The 20892-nt window shown below is 36.6% G+C and overlaps 2 protein-coding genes and 1 long non-coding RNA gene across 6 annotated transcripts in view; 2 read left to right on the top strand and 1 right to left on the bottom strand.

Annotated features, from left to right (window-relative positions):
* The window catches only part of LOC107671849 (transcription factor 21), a 29183-nt gene extending 22616 nt beyond the window's left edge, over positions 1–6567 (top strand). For both annotated transcript variants that reach the window (XM_016464840.1, XM_016464841.1), the window contains exons 2-3: positions 5014–5460; positions 6084–6567. In XM_016464840.1, the coding sequence (XP_016320326.1) occupies positions 5020–5460; positions 6084–6173 (531 nt within the window). In that variant the 5' untranslated portion in view covers positions 5014–5019 and the 3' untranslated portion in view covers positions 6174–6567. The remainder of the gene's footprint in view (positions 1–5013; positions 5461–6083) is intronic.
* Positions 1–20892, top strand: part of LOC107671847 (eyes absent homolog 4-like) — a 77375-nt gene that overhangs the window by 14685 nt on the left and 41798 nt on the right. For both annotated transcript variants that reach the window (XM_016464836.1, XM_016464837.1), the window contains exons 2-3: positions 15213–15268; positions 15649–15717. The gene's annotated coding sequence lies outside the window, so the exon portion shown is untranslated. The remainder of the gene's footprint in view (positions 1–15212; positions 15269–15648; positions 15718–20892) is intronic.
* LOC107671852 (uncharacterized) lies at positions 171–8416 on the bottom strand. 2 transcript variants are annotated; one of them, XR_001632260.1, is made up of 3 exons: positions 8342–8416; positions 1732–1764; positions 171–981 (listed from the first exon to the last, which is right to left on the bottom strand). It is a non-coding gene; the product is annotated as an uncharacterized LOC107671852 (long non-coding RNA). The 2 variants fall into 2 exon arrangements; XR_001632259.1 differs by having other exon boundaries at positions 171–961.

Genomic DNA, 20892 nt, shown 5'->3' with positions numbered 1-20892 from the left:
AAATTACATTTTTAATATAATAAAAATTCAAATATATTAACTTTTTTTTTTTATATATTTAAACTATATTATTTTATAAATAGTAAAATTAATAAAAGAAAGACCCTCAAATCTTTTGGCCTCACTGACTCTGTAATTGAAGGTATGGATAGTAAAAACAGGTAGGGATATTAAAACGTTATTGGAACTATTCTATGTATTTATTTTAAAACTGGAAAACCATATATGATTCCAGCCACATTGCACATTATGCTATATTAATTTGGAGACCGAAAAACAGATACATATTTGACAATATATGGACCCTGATATGTGTGTGTGTGTGTTTCTCCACGGCTTCATGCACTTTGACATCTGAATGTGGAATGTGTTTATTAGAACATTATTTTGAATGTTTATGTTTGTGTCTGCTTGAAAAAATGCAGTTCTAAGGAATAATTCAGCGCATCACAGATTTACAACAATAGATACACTCCAAAGATTAATTATTGTTTCCATCTTTGTGCAATAACTTACAAAGACTGTATCGTTGACCATTGATAAACACTGTAAGGGTTTGACTTTGTTTTGAGCAACACCTGCCAAAGAACCTAGCAAGACAGCATCCCCCTTGTATTGTTTAAAGTGATTTTTCTTTGCAAGTATTCATGTCCGGCGTTGTTGTGTCCTCCCTAAAACTTTGCGACAAGGCAAAACACTTGTGCATTCCGACTATGGATATTGACCTTGGCAGTTTGCAGCTACAATGCAGGGGAGTAACACCGCCACTCCCAGCCTCCCTACCCCAAAACACACACAAACATAAACACAAGCCACACACACACATCCACAAATACAACACAAACACAAATACAGCTGCAAGACATCTTGATAATATCGGACAGCTGATCCATTCCAGGTCAGTGTTCATCCCAGATTGCACTCCATGCCCTCGTCTCTCTCCTCGCTTGTGTCCGTGTCCCTGGTGACACAGTAACCATCCTACAGGTCAGATGCACAAACTTAACTGTATATGATTATCTAAACAAAAAGCTTCATCTTCGCTAACCAACAGATTTGTCTCGTACATTCCAATGTATTGTATGTGTCAGGCTTCCTCTTTTAAAAACCCTTCCTTAAGCAGCATTTAAAACCACACCATCTGTCTATATTAAACAGTTTGTCAGTTATAAAGTCTTTCATGAGGTGTTGTTTTTATTAAGTGACTCCACAATGTTTGACCCAAGAGCTGCCTAACTGGATAATTTGTATTCGAGCCAGTAAATCATAGATTTTTTGTCTTTTGTTATTCTAATTCATCTCTTTATTTTTTACCAGGGTCGTCACTTAAAATGTTTTCCCATCCTAAAGTTTAGTTCTGGCCTAGAACTGCCATTTGTTAGTTGCCACGTTGCAGAGAGTGTGTCGTTGAAGTACATGTAAGATTAAGTGTGTGTGCAGTTGCTGTTATCTGTCATCTTGCGAGTTGGGTGACCGCCTCTCCTTTTTGTTTGTGAGTGTGTGTGTATCTCAGTATTAGTGTGTGTGTGTGTGTATGTGTGTGTGTGTGTGTGTGCGTTTGCGTGTGCGTGCGTGCTTGAGCTCTAAGTCGGATGTGGACATGTGAGTGTCCAGTTTCCAGTAACCTTTGACCCTATATAGCTAATTAGTGATATCCCCACTAACACCAGAGAACTTCACATTCTGCGGCATTTGTTCAATCATTTTTCATTTACAAAGACTGCTGCTCACCTGTTGCTGTCTGTCACCGTTACACCAGAGGAACTGAAAGACAAATGAAATGCAGTTAGTGATTACAAAAGATTTTTGAAATAAATATCATATATGGTCATTATTTCCATATATTATAAAATGCATGCCAAATGTGTATTTTGTAATGCCTGTGCTGTCATTTTTATTTATATAATTAAGATATTTTATTTATATTATTAATAATAATTTACTTAAAAATATCAGCTCAGGCATTACAAAATGTGTGTGTGTGTATGTATGTATATGTGTGTGTGTATGATTTTTTTATTATTTATTTTTGTTATATTGTTATTAATTGTTTTCAGTTATTTTAAGCAAAAATAATTTAAAGATTTTTATAGTTGATTGCTCAGTGCATGTATATTAAAAACCAGCAGTATATGGTTATGGCCATACAGTCTGTTTTTTATTATTATTATTAACTACAACATTAATATTAATAATAATTGCAGTATTTGATTGGTCATCTATTTTTCTTCTTTTATGCATTTTTTTTTTCACTGTAGATATTTGATTATGAATGTTCCAAAATATGACTAATAATAATATTATATTAAAATGTAAAAATGTATACATGTAAATATGATTTCTGCAGGTCACGCCTGAGTTTCTTTTATAATGTTATTGAATACAGTATATGAACTGTTCTGTATTAGGCTGTCTGTTTACCTTTCTGGGTTTTAGTGTCAGGGAAGATGAGAGAGCTCAGTCTGAGATGTGGAAAACTGTGGCTATTTTAAGCTCTTCACATAATGCTGCACCAGGACGGGACAATTAATCTTATATCCCGCTTTTATTTTCTTTTGACCTGCCCACCCATCAGGGAGGAAGAGAGAGAGAGAGACTCACAGTCAGAAAGACTGTTTGGCCCTTTTGCCATATTCTCATACTTTTTATACACCTGCACTGAGCATCTGAAAAGGTTCTTTCAATTACTTCAGTTTAAGATAACAGAAAACAACTCTCTTTGATTTATCACACCTGTAATCTCTGTAAAACCTGATATGCCACTGCAAGAAACAAGATCTGTCCATTCATCTGTCAGGTTAAAAACTATGGCAAGGTTAAAATACCTTTGGTAATTTGCTGTGGTAGAGAGAGAGGAGGGATGCTGTTTGTGAGACACCGGAACTCTGAGGTGTCAGAGGGCAGATCTCTGGAGATTCTCTCTCCTTCTTTGGTGATCTCTAAGCTTGCAATTAGCACGTGGACGTCTCGTTCTTTTTGTAATTTTACACATTCGTTTAATCTGTGCGTTACTATAACTAAGGGCATCTAAGGATGATGGGCACTGACTAACATGTTGAGAGGAGAGCAGATGCCCCGCGTGTGTCTTAGCAATCATCACCTGATTTAAAACCACTCTTGAGTAGCCTTCAGCCGCGCCACTTAGAGCTCGCACAGATCGGGATGTTTTGGCTTGAATTAGTCGGTTGTATTCGAGACGGGTGTGGGGTAGCATTAAAAAAGCAAAACATGGCGTTTGGGGACGCGGAGTATCCATTTCACGTGCCCCGCCGGAGGCGCCAGTGGGCCATTTGAGACGCTTCTTGTGGGATCCCATTAGAGGGCATCGGTGCTGAAAGTTGCACGGACTCTCCCATGATGAGCCATGCGCGATTACTCGTGGGGTCACCACTGTACCATTTTATGAATCCCACTGTTGCAGTGCGCGCACAACCGTTATTGACCCACCATTAAAATCCTCAGTCAAATGCCACCTGACAACTCCAAGGAATTTAGAGCCTGTGCAAGTGATGCTCAGCGTGAACACAAACATTTACGTTTGTCAGCAGTTATAAAATATAAATGTGTTGCTATTTTACTATTCCAACAGATAAAAATAAAATAAAATAAAAATGTTAAAAATAAAAATGCAGAATTAAATTTTAATGTAACGTTTTAATAATAATAATTATTATTATCATCATTAAGTAAAAACGTTTTTTGGAGAAAAAAAAATAGCTAGTTGCTTTAATAATTGAATCTGAATTGGATATACTGAAAAAAGGAAAGCAATTGTTACAGTTTTTCAGTTCTGATGATTAGACATTTCTTTGGAAATAAGAATATAAAATTTACATTTCTTGTCAAAATTACGTTTCTTAACTGAATGAAATGGTGACAAAATGTTTTACTAATAAATACCGAGGAAGAGGCTGACTTGTGCTTTGAAAAACATTAATTTTATCTTTTTTGGAAACATTTACAATTATTGGCATTGACTGTAATACACTTATAGCCTATAATAATATTTTAATTATGCTTATACTATACTATAATATGAACTAATAAACCAAATTATTCAGATTAACCAAAAAAAATGCACTGTGAATTAAAACATACAATTTTTACCATAGATTTTTCTGTTCCTGTATGCATGCGTGATAAATGACAACATTAAACTATACCACTGCAAAAATGGTGCACAACTGTGATTATCTGAGCAGGTTTAGTGTTTGCTTCCACCAAGCGTGCGGGGGTTACGCCCCTGAGCGCGAGAGATAAATGGTAAGATCCTTTAGCTCATGAGTTACAAGTTACGCTCATCCTCAACTCGCGCATGACACGTTTCTGCTCCGACGGCAGTCGCGTTATCGGGCAAAATGTTTTACTAATACTGAGAAAGCAAGACGCTGAATTGTGCTCTGAAAAACATTAATTTTATCTTTTATTGGAAACATTTACAATGCTTTTAACTGTTTTTTAACAAAGTATTCTGTTTAATGAATGTATGCTTATTGTGGTTTTATTGCCATTGAATAACTGTAATACACTCATAGACTATAATATGCTAAATAATACTTTTATTAAAAATTAAGTACATTTTTAATTATGCTTACGCTATAATATAATAGAATATAAATACACCAAATTATTCAGAATAGCCTAAAAATGCACCGTGAATTAAATCCTACAATTTCTACCAAAGATTTTTCTGTTTCTGTATACATGCATGCGTGATAAATTACAACATAACACTATATCACTGCAAAACTGGTGCACCATTGTGATTATCTGTGCAGGTTTAGTGTTTGCTTCCACTATGGAGTATGTTGCCCCGTGCGGGGGTTACGCCCCTGAGCGCAAGAGATAAATGGTAAGATCCTTTAGCTCGTGAGTTAAGTTACGCTCATACTCAGCTCGCGCATGACGCGTTTCTGCTCCGAAGGAAGTCGCGTTATCTCCAGGTCCTTTTAGAGAGCCACAAACTCGCATCTCCTCAGACTTAACTTTTCTCCACTACATCCTCGTCTCCAGCTCAACATGTCCACCGGCTCCATTAGCGATGTGGATGAATTTCACGAGTCTGAGCTGCTGGATGGTCTTTTGAAATTCGGTTCCGGTAAAGATCCGGGGACATCAAACGAGAGCACGGAGGACAGTTCCAACTGCGAAGGGGCATCGGTTGCAGAATGTACGGGGAAAAGGCGCAAACCAGCCGCCATGCGTAAATCGGCGCCTAATGGTGTGGCCCAAGAGGGCAAGCAGGTCCAGAGGAACGCGGCGAACGCGCGCGAGAGGGCGAGGATGCGCGTGCTCAGCAAAGCCTTCTCCCGGTTGAAGACGACGTTACCGTGGGTTCCGCCGGACACCAAACTCTCCAAGCTGGACACGCTACGGCTGGCCTCCAGCTACATTGCGCACCTGCGACAGATACTCGCCAACGACAAATATGAGAATGGCTACATACATCCAGTCAACCTGGTGAGAGACTTTTTAAAACTTTTTGAAAAAGAAAATAAATCCCAGTAAGCAAGATGCGCTTATGGCCTATACAGTATGTAGGGCTACAATGTAACATGTTTTCGTTATTATAACAAAGTTTGTTTCAAGCCATTTAACAGCAATTCCTGTCATTTCTAACCGTTTTTATGAGTTTTCAAAATTTCAGTTCGATTTTCAGTGTTCCAAAAGTTGACTTTGGCAACACTTTGAATTTACTTACAAAATGGAGGCAAAAATTAAACTTATTTTAAGTTTTAGTGCGTTGAGTTGTTTTGAATTGATTTCAAACGAATTGGAGATAGAAATGTTATTTTAGAGTATAAATGGTAAAATATCAGGCCTTAAATACTTGAGACATGTTCTGGAAATTATTAGTTCTTCAGAAATGATATGCTACTTGACCGATACCATCTTGCTTTTTATTTCAATCGTTTATAGACGGTAGTACTTGACAAAATGGTATGGAATATCCTCAGTGTATACTTTATGTAGGTTATGTTTACCATATATACATATTAAAAGCAAACATAAGTTATCAGTTCACAGTTATTTGGTGTGTTTACCGATTTTAATTGAACTTTCATTCATATTTTTTTCCACAGACGTGGCCATTTATGGTGGCGGGCAAACCAGAAAATGAACTTAAAGAAATGCTGAATTCTACACGTTTATGTGGGACTACAGCTTCCTGAGACACCAGATGGACTTAAAACATGGACCTATTTTAAATATTTTAATTAAAAAAAGAATAACACGTCATCTCCTATCTAAACACACGAGTGGGAATACCTGGGGACAACAGCCTCACTCGCCTTCCTGTAAAGAGAAATTGATATCTATTTAAATATTCACACGTGGGCCTTGCTGGTTCAAGGCAACAGTGTGTGATTTTATGCAACTGTTTTTATAAAGATTCCGTCCTCACTTTTTTATTAAAAACACGAGAAATCATTATACATATGGCTTTGGTGACGCAGGGTCATAACATCACGCGCCTTTGCTGTTGGCATTAAAATAATTGTAAATAAATGTGTTATAGTTTCAAGTGGTGCAAGTTACCTCTTTGATCTAGCATGGACAGAGTTCATGTTTATTCACTTTGCTTTGACCTGTGTGAACCTTGTTATCATTTCGCCCCACCTTTTTCTCTCAAGATCTCTGGCGAGAAGACATGTCACCCTGTCACCCTGCCTGCAGAAGATAACATGATTAATTCCCTTATTCGGAAGAAACGTAAAGCTTCTCTTTATCATGATATATCTGTCATCAGATAAGCATGGCTTTAACCGTTTTGGAAATCAGAGCGAGCGCTTCTAAGTTAACAGAGATCGAGAAACTTCTCCAAAAACTCTTTTAATTCCCCCGACTCTGAATTTTTTTAAAGTAGTCAGGCCAGAAAAAATGTAGGCTGACGTGGTCCGTGTTTAAGGTCAGTTGTTTTTAGACCAGTAAATCGCGCGGCTCTTAATCTCGCTGTGCAGCCGTTGTTTAATTTCGCGCGGGGTTGTGACCGTTATGTTTATAGCGCGCGGACAGATATTTATGCGTCACTCCTCCGAGGGGCGCGAGAGCACGAGTTACCGCTGATGGGACGCCCGATGTCACAGCCACGCCGCGGCCTCACATCTTAGAAAAACACTGTCCCCGCGTAAATAACTGTATTCCACATTAAACTAGTCATCACTGTTCTCTCGCAGAATTACAGAAATCCGCGCGGAGACACAAAACGGTGTGGTGGCGCAAGACAATAACAAGCCCGCCGCCATCATCCATCACGCGCTGTTATTGTAAGGAGAGGCTGAGGGGTGATCTGTGCGAGACTGAGAGCTAGGGAGGCTTACGCACACACACACACGCACACGCACGCACGCTTGGGCAATAAAGCAGATCTAAACATTGTGAAATCTTCTGATAAGTCTTAAAATGAGATATGATTATAGGAATACTTTTTATACTCACACATTTTAGGTCTAAGGGTTTTAAATTAGATGTTTCGGTTAGGCTATTTAGTTATAGGCTTATGCTTTGTTTTTTATTGTTATTATGTTTTGACTATTTAAAAAAAAAAATCAACAATAATATTCGGCATTATTTGAGCATATGTTAAAGGCAAATCCAGACTGGCGTAAAACATTTATTAGCCAATTAAAATAGAGCTGTCATGACGCCAATTTGAAGACCTATCCTGAAGTCTAATTGGGTTCCCTCGGAAATATCCTTTTGCTTTTTAGCATGGTGGTTTATGATTAATGCGATTTTGCGTTCAATTTCACTTAAATCACACAAGGTTATATATCAAACGCAAAAAATATAAGTTGCTAGCAATTCGTCAAGAAAATATATTCAATAGTGGTTATTTGTAGTCCGTTTAGCTACTTGATAGGCGCTTTTAAAATTGAAGTATGGTTGACTGTGCAATTTATATTGTAAAACAAAACAAAAATATTTTCAAGTGTTAGCACAAAAAAAATATTTCTAGTTTTTGGATTATTTAGTTAATACATTATTATTGTTCATCATTCATAATATCATCGTATCCATTGGCAAATACAGGTGTAGGCTAGTTGTAGCCTGTTATTTAAGCACCAATTGGAGCAGTAACTTGAAGATTTCTGTGACAATCGAGATTTCTATTTTTCATATCGCCTATATTTTTAGAGACTTTTTTTACACCATGCTTTTATTTATTTAATTTTAGCATTATTTTTATAAAATTGTCTAAATCTGCTGAGACAATTAAAGTGGCATTTTCTGTGTAGACTTTTAAAGGCACTCCAGAGGATGTAAAAATATTTATATCTCACGCTAATAAGTTTTATGGGACATCTTTTTCTCACGGACGCTGGAAAGCTCCCCTCACCTCCCCTCAGAGAATAAGCCAGAAAGATCTTTTCTTTCGCCCCTTCTTCGTCTTCTTTTTCTGTCATCATCTGAAAATCAAAAGAAAGCATTTTTTCTTAATTTGAAGGAGTTCCTCTTATTTCCTGTGCGAAGCTCACGTTCATCGTATATATATATATATATATATCAGCACGGATAAGTCGAGGCGCTCCATCACCTCAAGACCACCGCAGAGAACACTGAACACTGGCCGGGTCAGCTGCGCTCTGCCCGGCAGCGGGAGGAGGAGGAGGAGGCAGGGAGTGTCGGTCATTAGAAAGATAAAGTGGACCCTGGATTCCCACGCGCTGCGATAATATGGCTAATTGTTTTGTTGGACGGCTGCCCAAAACTCTCTTTTATAGTCCTAAAGTCTCTTGAGAGGGAACATTGGCATGTGGTCTAGATGCACATAACTAAAAACTTCCAGATAAGAGTGCGTGTCAGCTAAAGTTTATGATGAGTCATAGACGTTGGTTTTAAACGGCTAATGTTAAACCGCTCGTGTCTGAATTGCATCTGAGCTGGTATGTCACCCTTCACTCAAAACTCCGTTCCTTTAATAGTTTTTCCAGTGGCTTAACAACTTTATTTATACTTGACATGAAACAACACAGAAACTAAATGACCAAGACCCTTTAAAATGTTCTTTTGTGAGTGCGGTGGGAGAAATGCATCAATCATGACACAATAGGTTTCAGCACCTAGACATTGAACAGCGACTGAAGAGCTCAATCAGTCTCACTACTGTAGGTTACATCAGAGACGTGAAAACCAACACTGCAGCATTATGTATTCATTTTGCAGGCTGGATTAGGACCAAGTGCACCGCAGAGTAACGAAGGCACAAATGTGACCCTGGATCACAAAACCAGTCACAAGGGTCAATTTTTCAAAATTGAGATTTGTACATCATCTGAAAGCTGAAAAATAAGCTTTCCATTGATGTATGGTTTGTTAGGATAGATAGGACAATATTTGGCCGAGATACAACTATTTGAAAATCTGGAATCTGAGGGTGCAAAAAAATCTAAATATTGAGAAAATCGCCTTTAAAGTTGTCCAAATTAAGTTCTTAGCAATGCATATTACTAATAAAAAATGAAGTTGTAATATATTTACAGTAGGAAATTTACAAAATATATTCATGGAACATGATCTTTACTTAATATCCTTATGATTTTTGGCATAAAAGAAAAATCAACAATTTTGACCCATACAATGTATTTTTGGCTATTGCTACAAATATACCCCAGCGACTTAAGACTGGTTTTGTGGTCCAGGGTCACAAATACTTACAAATGTAAGAGTTTGCTTCACTGTAGGTATGCTGGTGCAAGAGAAGCCTATAGCATATACTAAAAAAATTCAACCAACTAAAACGGAAAAGCTTTTAAAATAAGACGTTTAATTGTCCTACATTTTAAGTAAATCCAAACTAACAACCTGCAGTAATGTGTTGATTGGCACTTTTTGGACCACTTTGAATTATTACTGATGAAGAAGTTTATGACGTATAATATCCTGTTTTTTTTTTTCTCCATTATTATCTCTAATGTTAGTGGTGTTTGAATTCATGGGGATCACTAATTAATTAATTAATATTACCTATTAATGACTATTAATTATTAGCAAACACTTCTTACATAATATTGGGATTATTTTTGGAGTGACTGTATATTACACTGTTTAAAAAAAGTTGTTAATAATACAGTGATAATTGGAGTACTTTTACAAAAGAAATTAAGTGTTACTTGCTGCTTCTTTGTAATTATTTGTAAAAATTACTAGCAATTTCTGAGACAAAACGGTTTCAAAGTAAATCCTACATCACTTTTTTAATATAATTATTTTTTTTGTCATTAACTTTAATCATGTATTTTCGTTCTTAACTTGTATTTTAACTTTTTTTTTTCTTTTTTTATCCTTACTGCAATGTGTCGTGAAACGTTCAGTGCTGGACCCACTTTCATGCAGAAATGCAATATTTAAACTGAAGGTCGACCATGTCCTGCAGAGGGAGCTATAATACAGTTGTTCACAGTACAACTAAATTGTGTCACCAAGAGTTCAAGAAAATCGCCATTGGGTGGCAGTAAGACTGCAGACAGTCAACTACAGTATGATCTCTTATTTCTTTTAGCTTGGCTTTCCATGGGAATCGTGCATATCGGCTATGAAATTAATAATTAAAAAAAAACTAAGATAAAGCTGTAAAGTCACACTCCAAAAAATTGCAGAAATGCAATATTTAAACTGAAGGTCGACCATGTCCTGCAGAGGGAGCTATAATACAGTTGTTCACAGTACAACTAAATTGTGTCACCAAGAGTTCAAGAAAATCGCCATTGGGTGGCAGTAAGACTGCAGACAGTCAACTACAGTATGATCTCTTATTTCTTTTAGCTTGGCTTTCCATGGGAATCGTGCATGTATGCGTATCTGCATATCGGCTATGAAATTAATAATAAAAAAAAAACTAAGATAAAGCTGTAAAGTCACACTCCAAAAAATAATGAGTACATGCTTGTAGAAGTCCCAAGTCTAGTCCCACAGCTGAGTCTGTATATGTAATGTGTTAGTAATGCATTTGTGTGTGCCTGTGTCTGGTAAATCAAGGCTAAACTACTTCCATTTGAGTGAAATTGACCAGCTTCTCAACTGCCCACCATATGCACAGACTCAAGAGCTTTACATTCAACCCAGAAGCCTACTGCACATTAAAAACACACAAAGACTGTCCTTCATCTCATAAGTATTTCATTAGAAAGTGTATTTTAAATTGAAGTAAATGTGTGTGTGTCTGTGTATTTTGACTCATTTGGATAAGTGTGCAGCCAGGGGTGGATCATAGTGAAGTCTTGTAAACTCTGCCATGATGAAAGTGCAGCGAATAAATTGCTCAAAGTGAGCGTGTGTACAGGGTGTGAAATGTTTGTCCAGGTGGGGGTGATTACTGATTGAGTGGTGCGGTAGAAGAGTAATTCACTGCGAATCCTGTTCTTTGAGAATAAGCAGGTGTTTTTAAATGTATGAAATATTTTTGAGGGAATATTATGGGTTCAATACAATTTAAGTTCAGCTGACAGCCTTTGTGGCATAATATTGATTACCACAAAAGTTGTTTTGACTCGTCCCACATTGTCTTTAAAAATACACAAATTTGAGGTTACAGTGAGGAACTTGAAAATAAAAGTGAATGAGGGCTTTATAAATTTTATAAAATTGCTTACATTAATTTTTCTGTGCATTATTTGAGGTGTCAAGTTGTTCTCATAAACACACTTGGTTTAAATCTCAATTAAATACACATCTTTTTAGCCAAGCATTCACATAATGCTTCTCATAAACCTACTACATTTATATCTGATCAAATAGTTCTTCAGCTGTTGCCTTCTTGTTTCTACCTCAGGATCTTCATTAACTGAATACATGATGTTTACAAACCACATATATGCATTATTGTACAGCTGTATATTATGGACATTACTTTGACACACTCATCTCTTAATGATGACAGAATACTTCCTTAAACATGCATCAAAAAATCATTTTGAAAGTGATTCCAATGATATCGTTCCGCTGCATTGTTATAGTTGTGGTGTGGATTCTGCTGTTCCTTTAAACTTAGAAAAAAAATCTAAGAGTATATCTTTATCGTTATCATTTTAGTTATTGTCTTGGTGCCAACTGGCCTGAACCCAGAATATTCCTTTAAATGCTTGTTTGTCTTTCTCATTTCTCTCTGTCCAGTCTGCCTGCCTACAACGTTTGTACAAATGACTTTATCCAGCACTATAGCAACCACTGCTGTTTCTGCACCCACTTTCTTTAACTGAAGCTCAGCTGTGTGTGTGTGCATATGTTACGATGTGTGCTGCTCTCTGCCCAAGCGCACACCTCCCTGATAGCCACACGGATCCAATTAAAGCTGGAATTCCCAACCTAAAGACTGGAATCATTCATGTCTCCACCTCCGTGATATTCCAGGGTGTCCCCAATCATGTGCCCTGTGTTTGTACGTGTGCATAGAAGCATCAAGTCTGCATGTGTTTGAGAGTACTTTTGCATAAGCATGCAAACGTGTGTGTGTGAGGGGAATTCTGAAGATAATTGAGAGCGGGTGAGGTTCCCACTCTCCAGCAATGAACGGACTGTGTTTGGGCTGAGACAGGGAGAATGTCTGATTTTAGCGTTCCTTTAAACAAAAGTGAACAGTGCTCTCATTCAAAACAGATGGTGAAGGTCAAATCGAGGAAACAGTGACAGGAGTGAGTGAGGGAGAAAGAGCGACAGACAGATGGAGTGAGAGAGACAGAGAGGGAGGAGGACAATAGAGAGACAGATCGAAGAAGAGGTAGAGGGGAAGTGAGGCGAGGTACTAAGGAAAGGAGAAAATGAGTGAAAAATAGTAGTGAAAAATAAACTCAGCTGGACTTTCTGATCCTTTGTGGGATGGGAATGTTTATCCACTGTACCTGGATAAATGAGAGAGATATAACCCTGATTAGTCAATCACTTAACTAATCACAAGGTTAAAATCATGCTTAATTTTTTATTTTATATAAATATTTTTAGAATATATTTATTTTAATTTATATTGTAGCTATAGGCTTATATGTTGCCTTGGTAATATTTAGTATTGATGTTTGTATACATTGTGCAACATGACTTTTTACTAACTAAACTATCATTATTAGTTCCTCGATTGAGGTGAGGTACTAAGGAAAAGAGAAAAAATTAGTGGAAAAATAGTAGTGAAAATAAACTCAGCTGGACTTTCTGATCCTTTGTGGGATGGGAATGTTTATCCACTGTACCTGGATAAATGAGAGAGATATAACCCTGATTAGTCAATCACTTAACTAATCACAAGTTTAAAATAATGCTTAATGTTTTATTTTATATTTATAATACATTTTTAGAATATTTATTTTAATTTATATTGTAGCCATACGCTTTCATGTTGGCTTGGTAGCCTATACGTAGTAATGATGTTTGTATGCATTGTAAATGATGCAACATGACTTTATACTAACTAAACTATCATTATTAGTTCCTCGATTGAGTGCTTCAAGTATTCATACTTGCTTCTTTCACTGCGTCTCCGTTTGTCCACCCATGAGGCCACGATGCCCTTCCGGAGCGGCCAAGGATCACTTTTCACGCGACACCGGATAACAGTCTCCCTCCCGCTATTAATATTTAATCGAGCAGCGCGCCCGCTGCGGACAAATGATTTTTTATTTCTGACTGACGGCGGCCGCGGCGCGGGCTCGAGTTACACGCGTCACGCGGGAACGAGCTTCGGGCACGGCGCACATAATTCACGCCAGTGCACGCGCTTGCCGCCAAAACCCATCAAGCGTTGCGCTGCGAGCACGAGGACGCGACAGTTTCATTAATTCGGGATTACGGAGACTTTTCGTCTAATTTATATGGATTAAATTAGGTCTACTTATTGCCCCTTGCCTGCTCATTGACATTGGAGATGTGTAGCGAAATCTGCGAGAGGTAAATTGGCCGTGTTAATCGTTGGCAGCTGGCATAAATGGGCCCTATAAATCAGGATGTACTGTATTATATTTTACATAAATGAAAAATGAGGAGGAATAGAGGTAAAACGTCCAACCAGTGTTGCCAACTGCTTTCAATTGAAAGTAGCTAAAACTGGAAGCTAAATGTCACTAGATGACATCATAATGGCAAATTCTCTGATCTATATAAAGATGAATGTAGATCAGTGGGCAAGATGACAACTTGGATAAGGTTTGGCCAAGAAGTTGCTATATTTGTCCCTAAACTTTTGAAAAAAGTCTCAAAAGGGGAAGTCGCTAAATCTAGCTACAAAGTAGCTAAATTGGCAACACTGCGTCCAACCAACTAGTTCAGTGGTTCCCAACCCTGGTCCTGGAGGCACCCCAACACTGCACTTTTTGCATGTCTCCTTAAACACACCTGATTCAGGTCATCAGCTCATTAGTAGAAACTCCTGAAATTGGTGTATCAGAGACCTGAAATTGGTGTGTGAGAGAAAGGAAACATGCAAAATGTGCAGTGTTGGGGTGCCTCCAGGACAGGGTTGGGAACCACTAAACTAGTTGATTGTTGAGGACGTGACACGATTTTTTATCAAGATTCTAGTGCTTTCAAATGATTAATTGTGATTAATCTCATCCAAAATACATGTATATATTTATATTCATATAATTTATATATTATATATAAATATATAAACATAACATTTTTCTTAAATATAGACAAACATGCAAAAAAATAAGAAATCAGGAAGGGGGCCAACACTTTTTCACACCACTGTATATACATAATAAATATACAGTAAACATATTATGTAAACAAAAACTTATTTTGGATGCAATTAATCGTGATTAATCATTTGACAGCACTACTTCATTCATAAAACTTTTTTGTTTGATATTTTTGCTAAGCAGTGCTTTAATTATAACAGCACACATTATCAACTTTTAAAATATTAAAATATCTTGATTAACTGATGATGTCATTCACACATCTGCCTTCTCATCAGCTAAACTCCATTTCCCATGATGCCTCAAGAGACACAAAAGGTCACAACTCAGGCAAGTCTCCTGTTACAAATCAATACTGGGAGTTATTGGCCGGGAACAGTAATTCATTAAGTGCCATATCAGATGCAGCCTAGTTTGGCACATAACTAAAATATATCACCAAAATTAAATGTAATGAGAAATATGTTTCATATTTGGAAAGTATCTCTTTACAATGACTTATTCTGATGTATAATCCACTGTATCTAATCTAATATTCAAATGGCCACAACAAGTATTTACTGTTTGCACTCTGTTCTTTAGGTCTGAACATCTGTATTAATTCAAATGGACATGGAAGTGTCTACAGAACTGTAAATGTGAGTATCCAATGTCATAAAAATATGATGAGATATAAAAACGTAATTCCATTTACTTTCTATAATACAAATTTTATTCTATAATACAATGTTATTTATTATATATGTATTTTATATATATCTATATAATTTTGTTTCTGAACACTTCTTTAATTGCCTGTTTACTTCAAATAAAACATTAGTGTGTGGGTGTATGTTATTTGCAGCCTTTTCCATTGTCTGGTGGTTTCTAGCTTCAGGTGTTGGTATGGCTTATTCTGTCCCATTTCCAAGTCTTCGTTTCACTCGCTCTTTCTCTTTTGTTTCTGTTCTTTTCTTTTCTCTGAAGCTGTCTGTTTTTGGGACGGGCCAGGCTGAAAGGAGTTTTTTTTTTTAATCAGATCATTTACTAAGAGAAACTAGAGACGTTTAGGGACCTGCGTTTGCCAGAGACACACCGAAGGATTACGGTATGACCCCCCAGGGACGCTCACAAATGTGCACACAAACACACACCTACATTCTTAAACTGGCATGAAAACAAATGTGCACAATCAGGAATAAATGTGCTGAAACACAATATTTATAACAATGAGGTTTCTGAGATTATGGCGATATCATTTGAAGGGGAGAGAGACACAACAGACAAACATCCCTTGTAAACAGCGGCATACATATTGTCTCTCACACACCTGGTGTCCCTGTTCGTACCCGTGAGTGTGCTTAGCAGCTGTTGAGACAGTCAGAGCCAGGATGTCCTGCAACACAGATGGTGCAAGGTGGTTGAATAAATATAAGTAATGATTTATTATATTTAAACGTATGAATTTGGTCAGAAGCCTGAAGTATTCATGAGTGAGAGGTTATCTCTCTCTATGCTTTTTAAATCCTGAATTTTGAAGTGATGCCAAGTGCAAATACTCAGACTGCGTGAGCGTGTATGTGTGTGTGGGTGAAGGGGACGGGATCATTTTACCCCAAAAATGTGGCAGCTACACAAAAGCATCCCATCCGGCTGGACCTGAGGGACCAGAGGAGGGAGGGGTTACCACGGCGATGGCAGAATCCAGGAAACTCGAGATGACATAAAAGAATGCATTAACAGAGACAGAGAGAGAGAGAAAGAGAGAGAGAGGTAATTCCAAGAGGGCAAAAAGAGGTAAAACAAGTTAATCATTTTGAACTGCTATATGAATGAGTGCATGATTTGTGTGTGAGAGGGACAGTGTGGGTGTGTGTATGTGCATTGTTTGTGCCTGGGATCCCATGTTTTTTGGGCGTGTTTGAGGACACAGTGCGTCAGGTGTAACATTACTTTAGACTGATTCTGAGCTGTTCGCAGCACGTAATAAAAAAATGCACATACAGTAAACATTATAGTTATACATGCAGAGTGCGAGTGTGTATGCATGATATGTGACTTCTATGAATTAAGATGTATTAGAAAGATAGGGATTGTTATCAACTTCAGTGTGTATTGTCATCAACATTAGTCTGGATCTTTGTGACCGACAAGTATTGCTGCTGTCTCTTATATAATCTAAAAGGAAACAGCTCAGTTTCAGCTCTTTGTATGAATAGCACTTATTGCTTGTGTACAACTAGGCCTATAGATCTGAATATATTGATAAAGGGATAATTCACCCAAAAATGAAAATTGTGTCATCAATTACTCACCTTTGCATCGTTCCAATCTTGTATGACTTCCATTTTCCTGTGGAACACTTTTTTTTTGTCCATTCATTGAACATCATTGGGGTCCAGTGTTGTTCAGACTCCCAGTGTGATTCAAAATAATCATCTTTTTGTATTCTGCATAAGAAAGAATGTCATACAGACAGTGTTGGGGAGAAACTAGTTATGGTAACACTTTATTTTACGGTGTTCTGGGGTTACACGTTACATGTACTTACTATTATAATAACAATAAATTATGCACAATTACATGCAAGTAAACCTAAGACAAATCCTAACCCTAACCATAAAGTAAGTACAGGTAGTTAATCAGTATTACTCAGTACTTACATGTATAATTATACTGTAACAAGGACACCTTAAAATAAAGTGTAACCCTAGTTACATGTAACAGAGTTACATAATTTAATTACAAAATAAATATAACTGTAATCTGTTACATTTACTGAGAAAAAAAAAGTATAATTAAATTAGTTACTTATGAAAATGTTAACAATTACAAAGGGGGTTACATCTGAATATTTTCACACACACATAGAGATTTGATTGATTTCTTTCTTAAATTGCATTGACTGTTTTAAAATATGAGACACCACTGTTTCAGGAAATTAGGACAGAATAGGACACAAGCTTATTCAATAACTTTTTATTTTATTTTCTATTTGGGTTGATGTATATGCTTTATTTTTTTCCAAGCCATTATTAGATGCCAGTGTTTCCTGTCATAGCTATGTAAAGATTTGATTTCAAAAACAGTATCATAGCTATTAAACTATATCTTATGATTTGAAATCAGCATTTAACCTCAGAACGATCTCAAAGTAAAAAGAGGTGCTGAAGTCTGATTTTGTAAAAAGTAATCAGTTGCATTAATTTAATAAAGTAATTGAAATAGTTACACTGCTTATTACACTTTAAATATGGCAACTTGTAATCTGTAAGCTATTACATTTCCAAAGTAACCTTCCCAACACTGCGTACAGATTTGGAATGACATGAAGGTTAATAAATGATGACCAAATTTTCATGTTTGGATGAACTAACCCTTTAAGTCATAGACATTCCACTTGCTGCAGGACATAATAATCTTCATACAATTTAATAATAATAGAAGTTACACAGTTTTTTTTTTTAATTCTCACTCACAGACTCACAGGCATAAAAGAAACCGGAGCTTCTATTAGCTAATGAAAAAATCATTAGCACTCCCTTGATAGCATAAGCCTTGACCCCTTGAATCAAGGATATGGATTGGTCCTTGTCAGCCAGCTTCAGGTCACACTTGTTCAGTTGCAGCCTTGTTAAAGAAGCGAGGGCATTATTTGAAATATGAGCCTGTGCATCGACTGCCTCACTGGGGTTAAAACAGCCAACTCTGTCATTATTAGCACACTTGACCATTACAGTGGCCTTTGGATCACAATTAGCTCTCTTTTATGTTAAGCTTAAATGGCTTGTGTAAGTGTGGTTAAAACACCCTTACACTTGAATAGTGAAGGCTTTCATATTGTTTGATGTTAAACAACAGTTAGGCTAATAGTGAAACTATTAGTACACGGTACTCGAGTAATCATTTTTAAGGAATCTGTTTTGTTACCATATGAACATAAAGGAACCAAACATTGCAAAAATAATTATGGCTTTCAAACAGATTTTGCACTCCCTCATTTATCACAATATTGTTAAGTTATTACAGGCATTTGGCATTTAAGATAATGCATTTGTTGTAACCTAGGGAAGTCAAAATGTATTCTAGTGAATTGGTTTGTTCAGACTGTTTATTTCAGTGAACTCAACTGGTTCAAAATATGATTTACTAATTTATTACGTTAACACTCATTCTGTTCTCTGGAGTCTCCCACTTAAAAATGACAAAATGTCCATGGCAGCCATAGTTTCCACCAAAATACGAAAAAGTCACTACAGTTCTTGCTTTTACTGTAAAACCAAAAGAATAATAATGTTTTATGAGTCTTTGTAATTTTTTTATTTTTATGATGAATAACAAGTTTTTATGAGTAACAATAACTGTATAAGCAATGGTATTTTGAAGGAAAATATGATTACATGGTCTAAATACATTTTAGTTAAACACTGCTTTTTATTAGTTCCCATCTAAAGTTATTTATCCAAATTTTTCTTTACAGTCGAGCGACATACAAAACTTGAATCATTTTAAAAAAGATCTGTTTCAAAATAACAATCGGACATCACTAGTTTGTAGTCAAGGTTATCAATCAAATCAGTGGTCAGTGTACCACAAAAGTGTTTGTCCAGCGGTCTGCTCCTCTGATGACAGAGTGACTCCCTCTCTGGTTTGTGTGTCAATGCTGGCGCCAATGCTGGGGGGATTGGTTTTGTGTGTGTATGCGTGTTTAGATATATGTGTGCAAGTCAGGGAGAGGGCAGTATGGGTTTTTGTATTTGAAATGGTAAATTAGCAGATTCCAACCCTCCCAGTAAAACCTTCCCTTTGTTTAAATCTTAATGTCATCGTAAATTAAAGGGTTGATATCCTCAGTTTCACATTCTAGTTTGTTTTTTTTTTGTCTCTTGATCTTTATGTTTCTCTTACTCTTTCATACACACAAACACACCCACACACATGAAACACAGGAAATGAATTCAGGTGTCAGAGTCCAGCAGGGTTGGTTGGTAGACGGTGAATAGTTAAACAATGGGTCAGTCAAAGAGAGTTACAGATCTCCAGATAACCAGTGATCCTAATTAGTTTCCAACAACACAGCTGTGTGCTCATCCCTATACAGTGGTTCCTCACAGCTCAGAACAAATTCATTCTGTGCGTTTTGCGTGATTTGACGCTTTGGAACTTTTAAAAATGAAGGAAAACGTGTAGTTTGATCATTGTAAATGAAAGTTATACCTGAAATAGCAACAGAGTTGAGTAAACAACCAGCTGATTAAAACAGATTATTGAAAAAGAAAAAATGTGTGGTGGGGACTTGGTTCAATCCATCGGTTGTTGATTGAATGGAGGCAGATGTGAATGTGAGCTTGCAGTCCATTGTGAGAAAGGAGCAGGATTTAAGTTTGGTATACATCACCAGTCAGTTTCACCGGAAGATCGAGTTTTGATATTTTAATTAAAGTTACAAGGTCAGAAAAAAATGTTCAAGAATGAATCATTCACAACTTTAAATTACTTTAAGTTGCTGGGTTGCATTTTTTAAATAAAGGTAATAATCTTTACATTTTTGTGGCGCAAGAAAGGATATCCAAGAGCCATGTGTGCAAACCAAAAAAAAAGATTATACCAAAGATCAAATGGTTATTTCAAATGTGTATTTGTGCATAGAAGGACCACCAAAAATATAAAAGGAGCTGGTAATTGTACTAATGCAATGATGTTATTTCAGATTTAGCAATTCATGCAAGTTACTTATTAGGATCCTATCACATTATTTTGAGGGCCTGAGTTCAGGAGGTATAATTAGAAAGTGATATTTGAGAGGCATTTCCAATGCATGCTCAATAAATGTGCATAATCTGATATGGTTTAAAGTGCCTCAAAGATCTCGCCAAAGTCAGATCCGTGTTCTAGGAGTGGGAGTCACGAGTTTGATTCTTTACGTTACTTTACTTTTAGTCATTTAGCAGACGCTTTTATCCAAAGCGACTTACAAAGAAGAAAAAGTAATTAAAACTAAAAGCTAAAACTCTATAAATACTATATATACAGTGGGTACGGAAAGTATTCAGACCCCCTTAAATTTTTCACTCTTTGTTATATTGCAGCCATTTGCTAAAATCATTTAAGTTAATTTTTTTTCCTCATTAATGTACACACAGCACCCCATATTGACAGAAAAACACAGAATCGTTGACATTTTTGCAGATTTATTCAAAAATAAAAACTGAAATATCACATGGTCCTAAGTATTCAGACCCTTTGCTCAGTATTTAGTAGAAGCACCCTTTTGATCTAATAC

This window comes from Sinocyclocheilus anshuiensis, unplaced genomic scaffold, assembly GCF_001515605.1.
Source record: "Sinocyclocheilus anshuiensis isolate Anshui unplaced genomic scaffold, SAMN03320099.WGS_v1.1 scaffold1089, whole genome shotgun sequence".
Classification (NCBI taxonomy): domain Eukaryota; kingdom Metazoa; phylum Chordata; class Actinopteri; order Cypriniformes; family Cyprinidae; genus Sinocyclocheilus; species Sinocyclocheilus anshuiensis.
The sequence above is the reverse complement of the archived record's forward strand: the minus strand, read 5'-3'. Positions and strand labels throughout refer to the sequence as shown.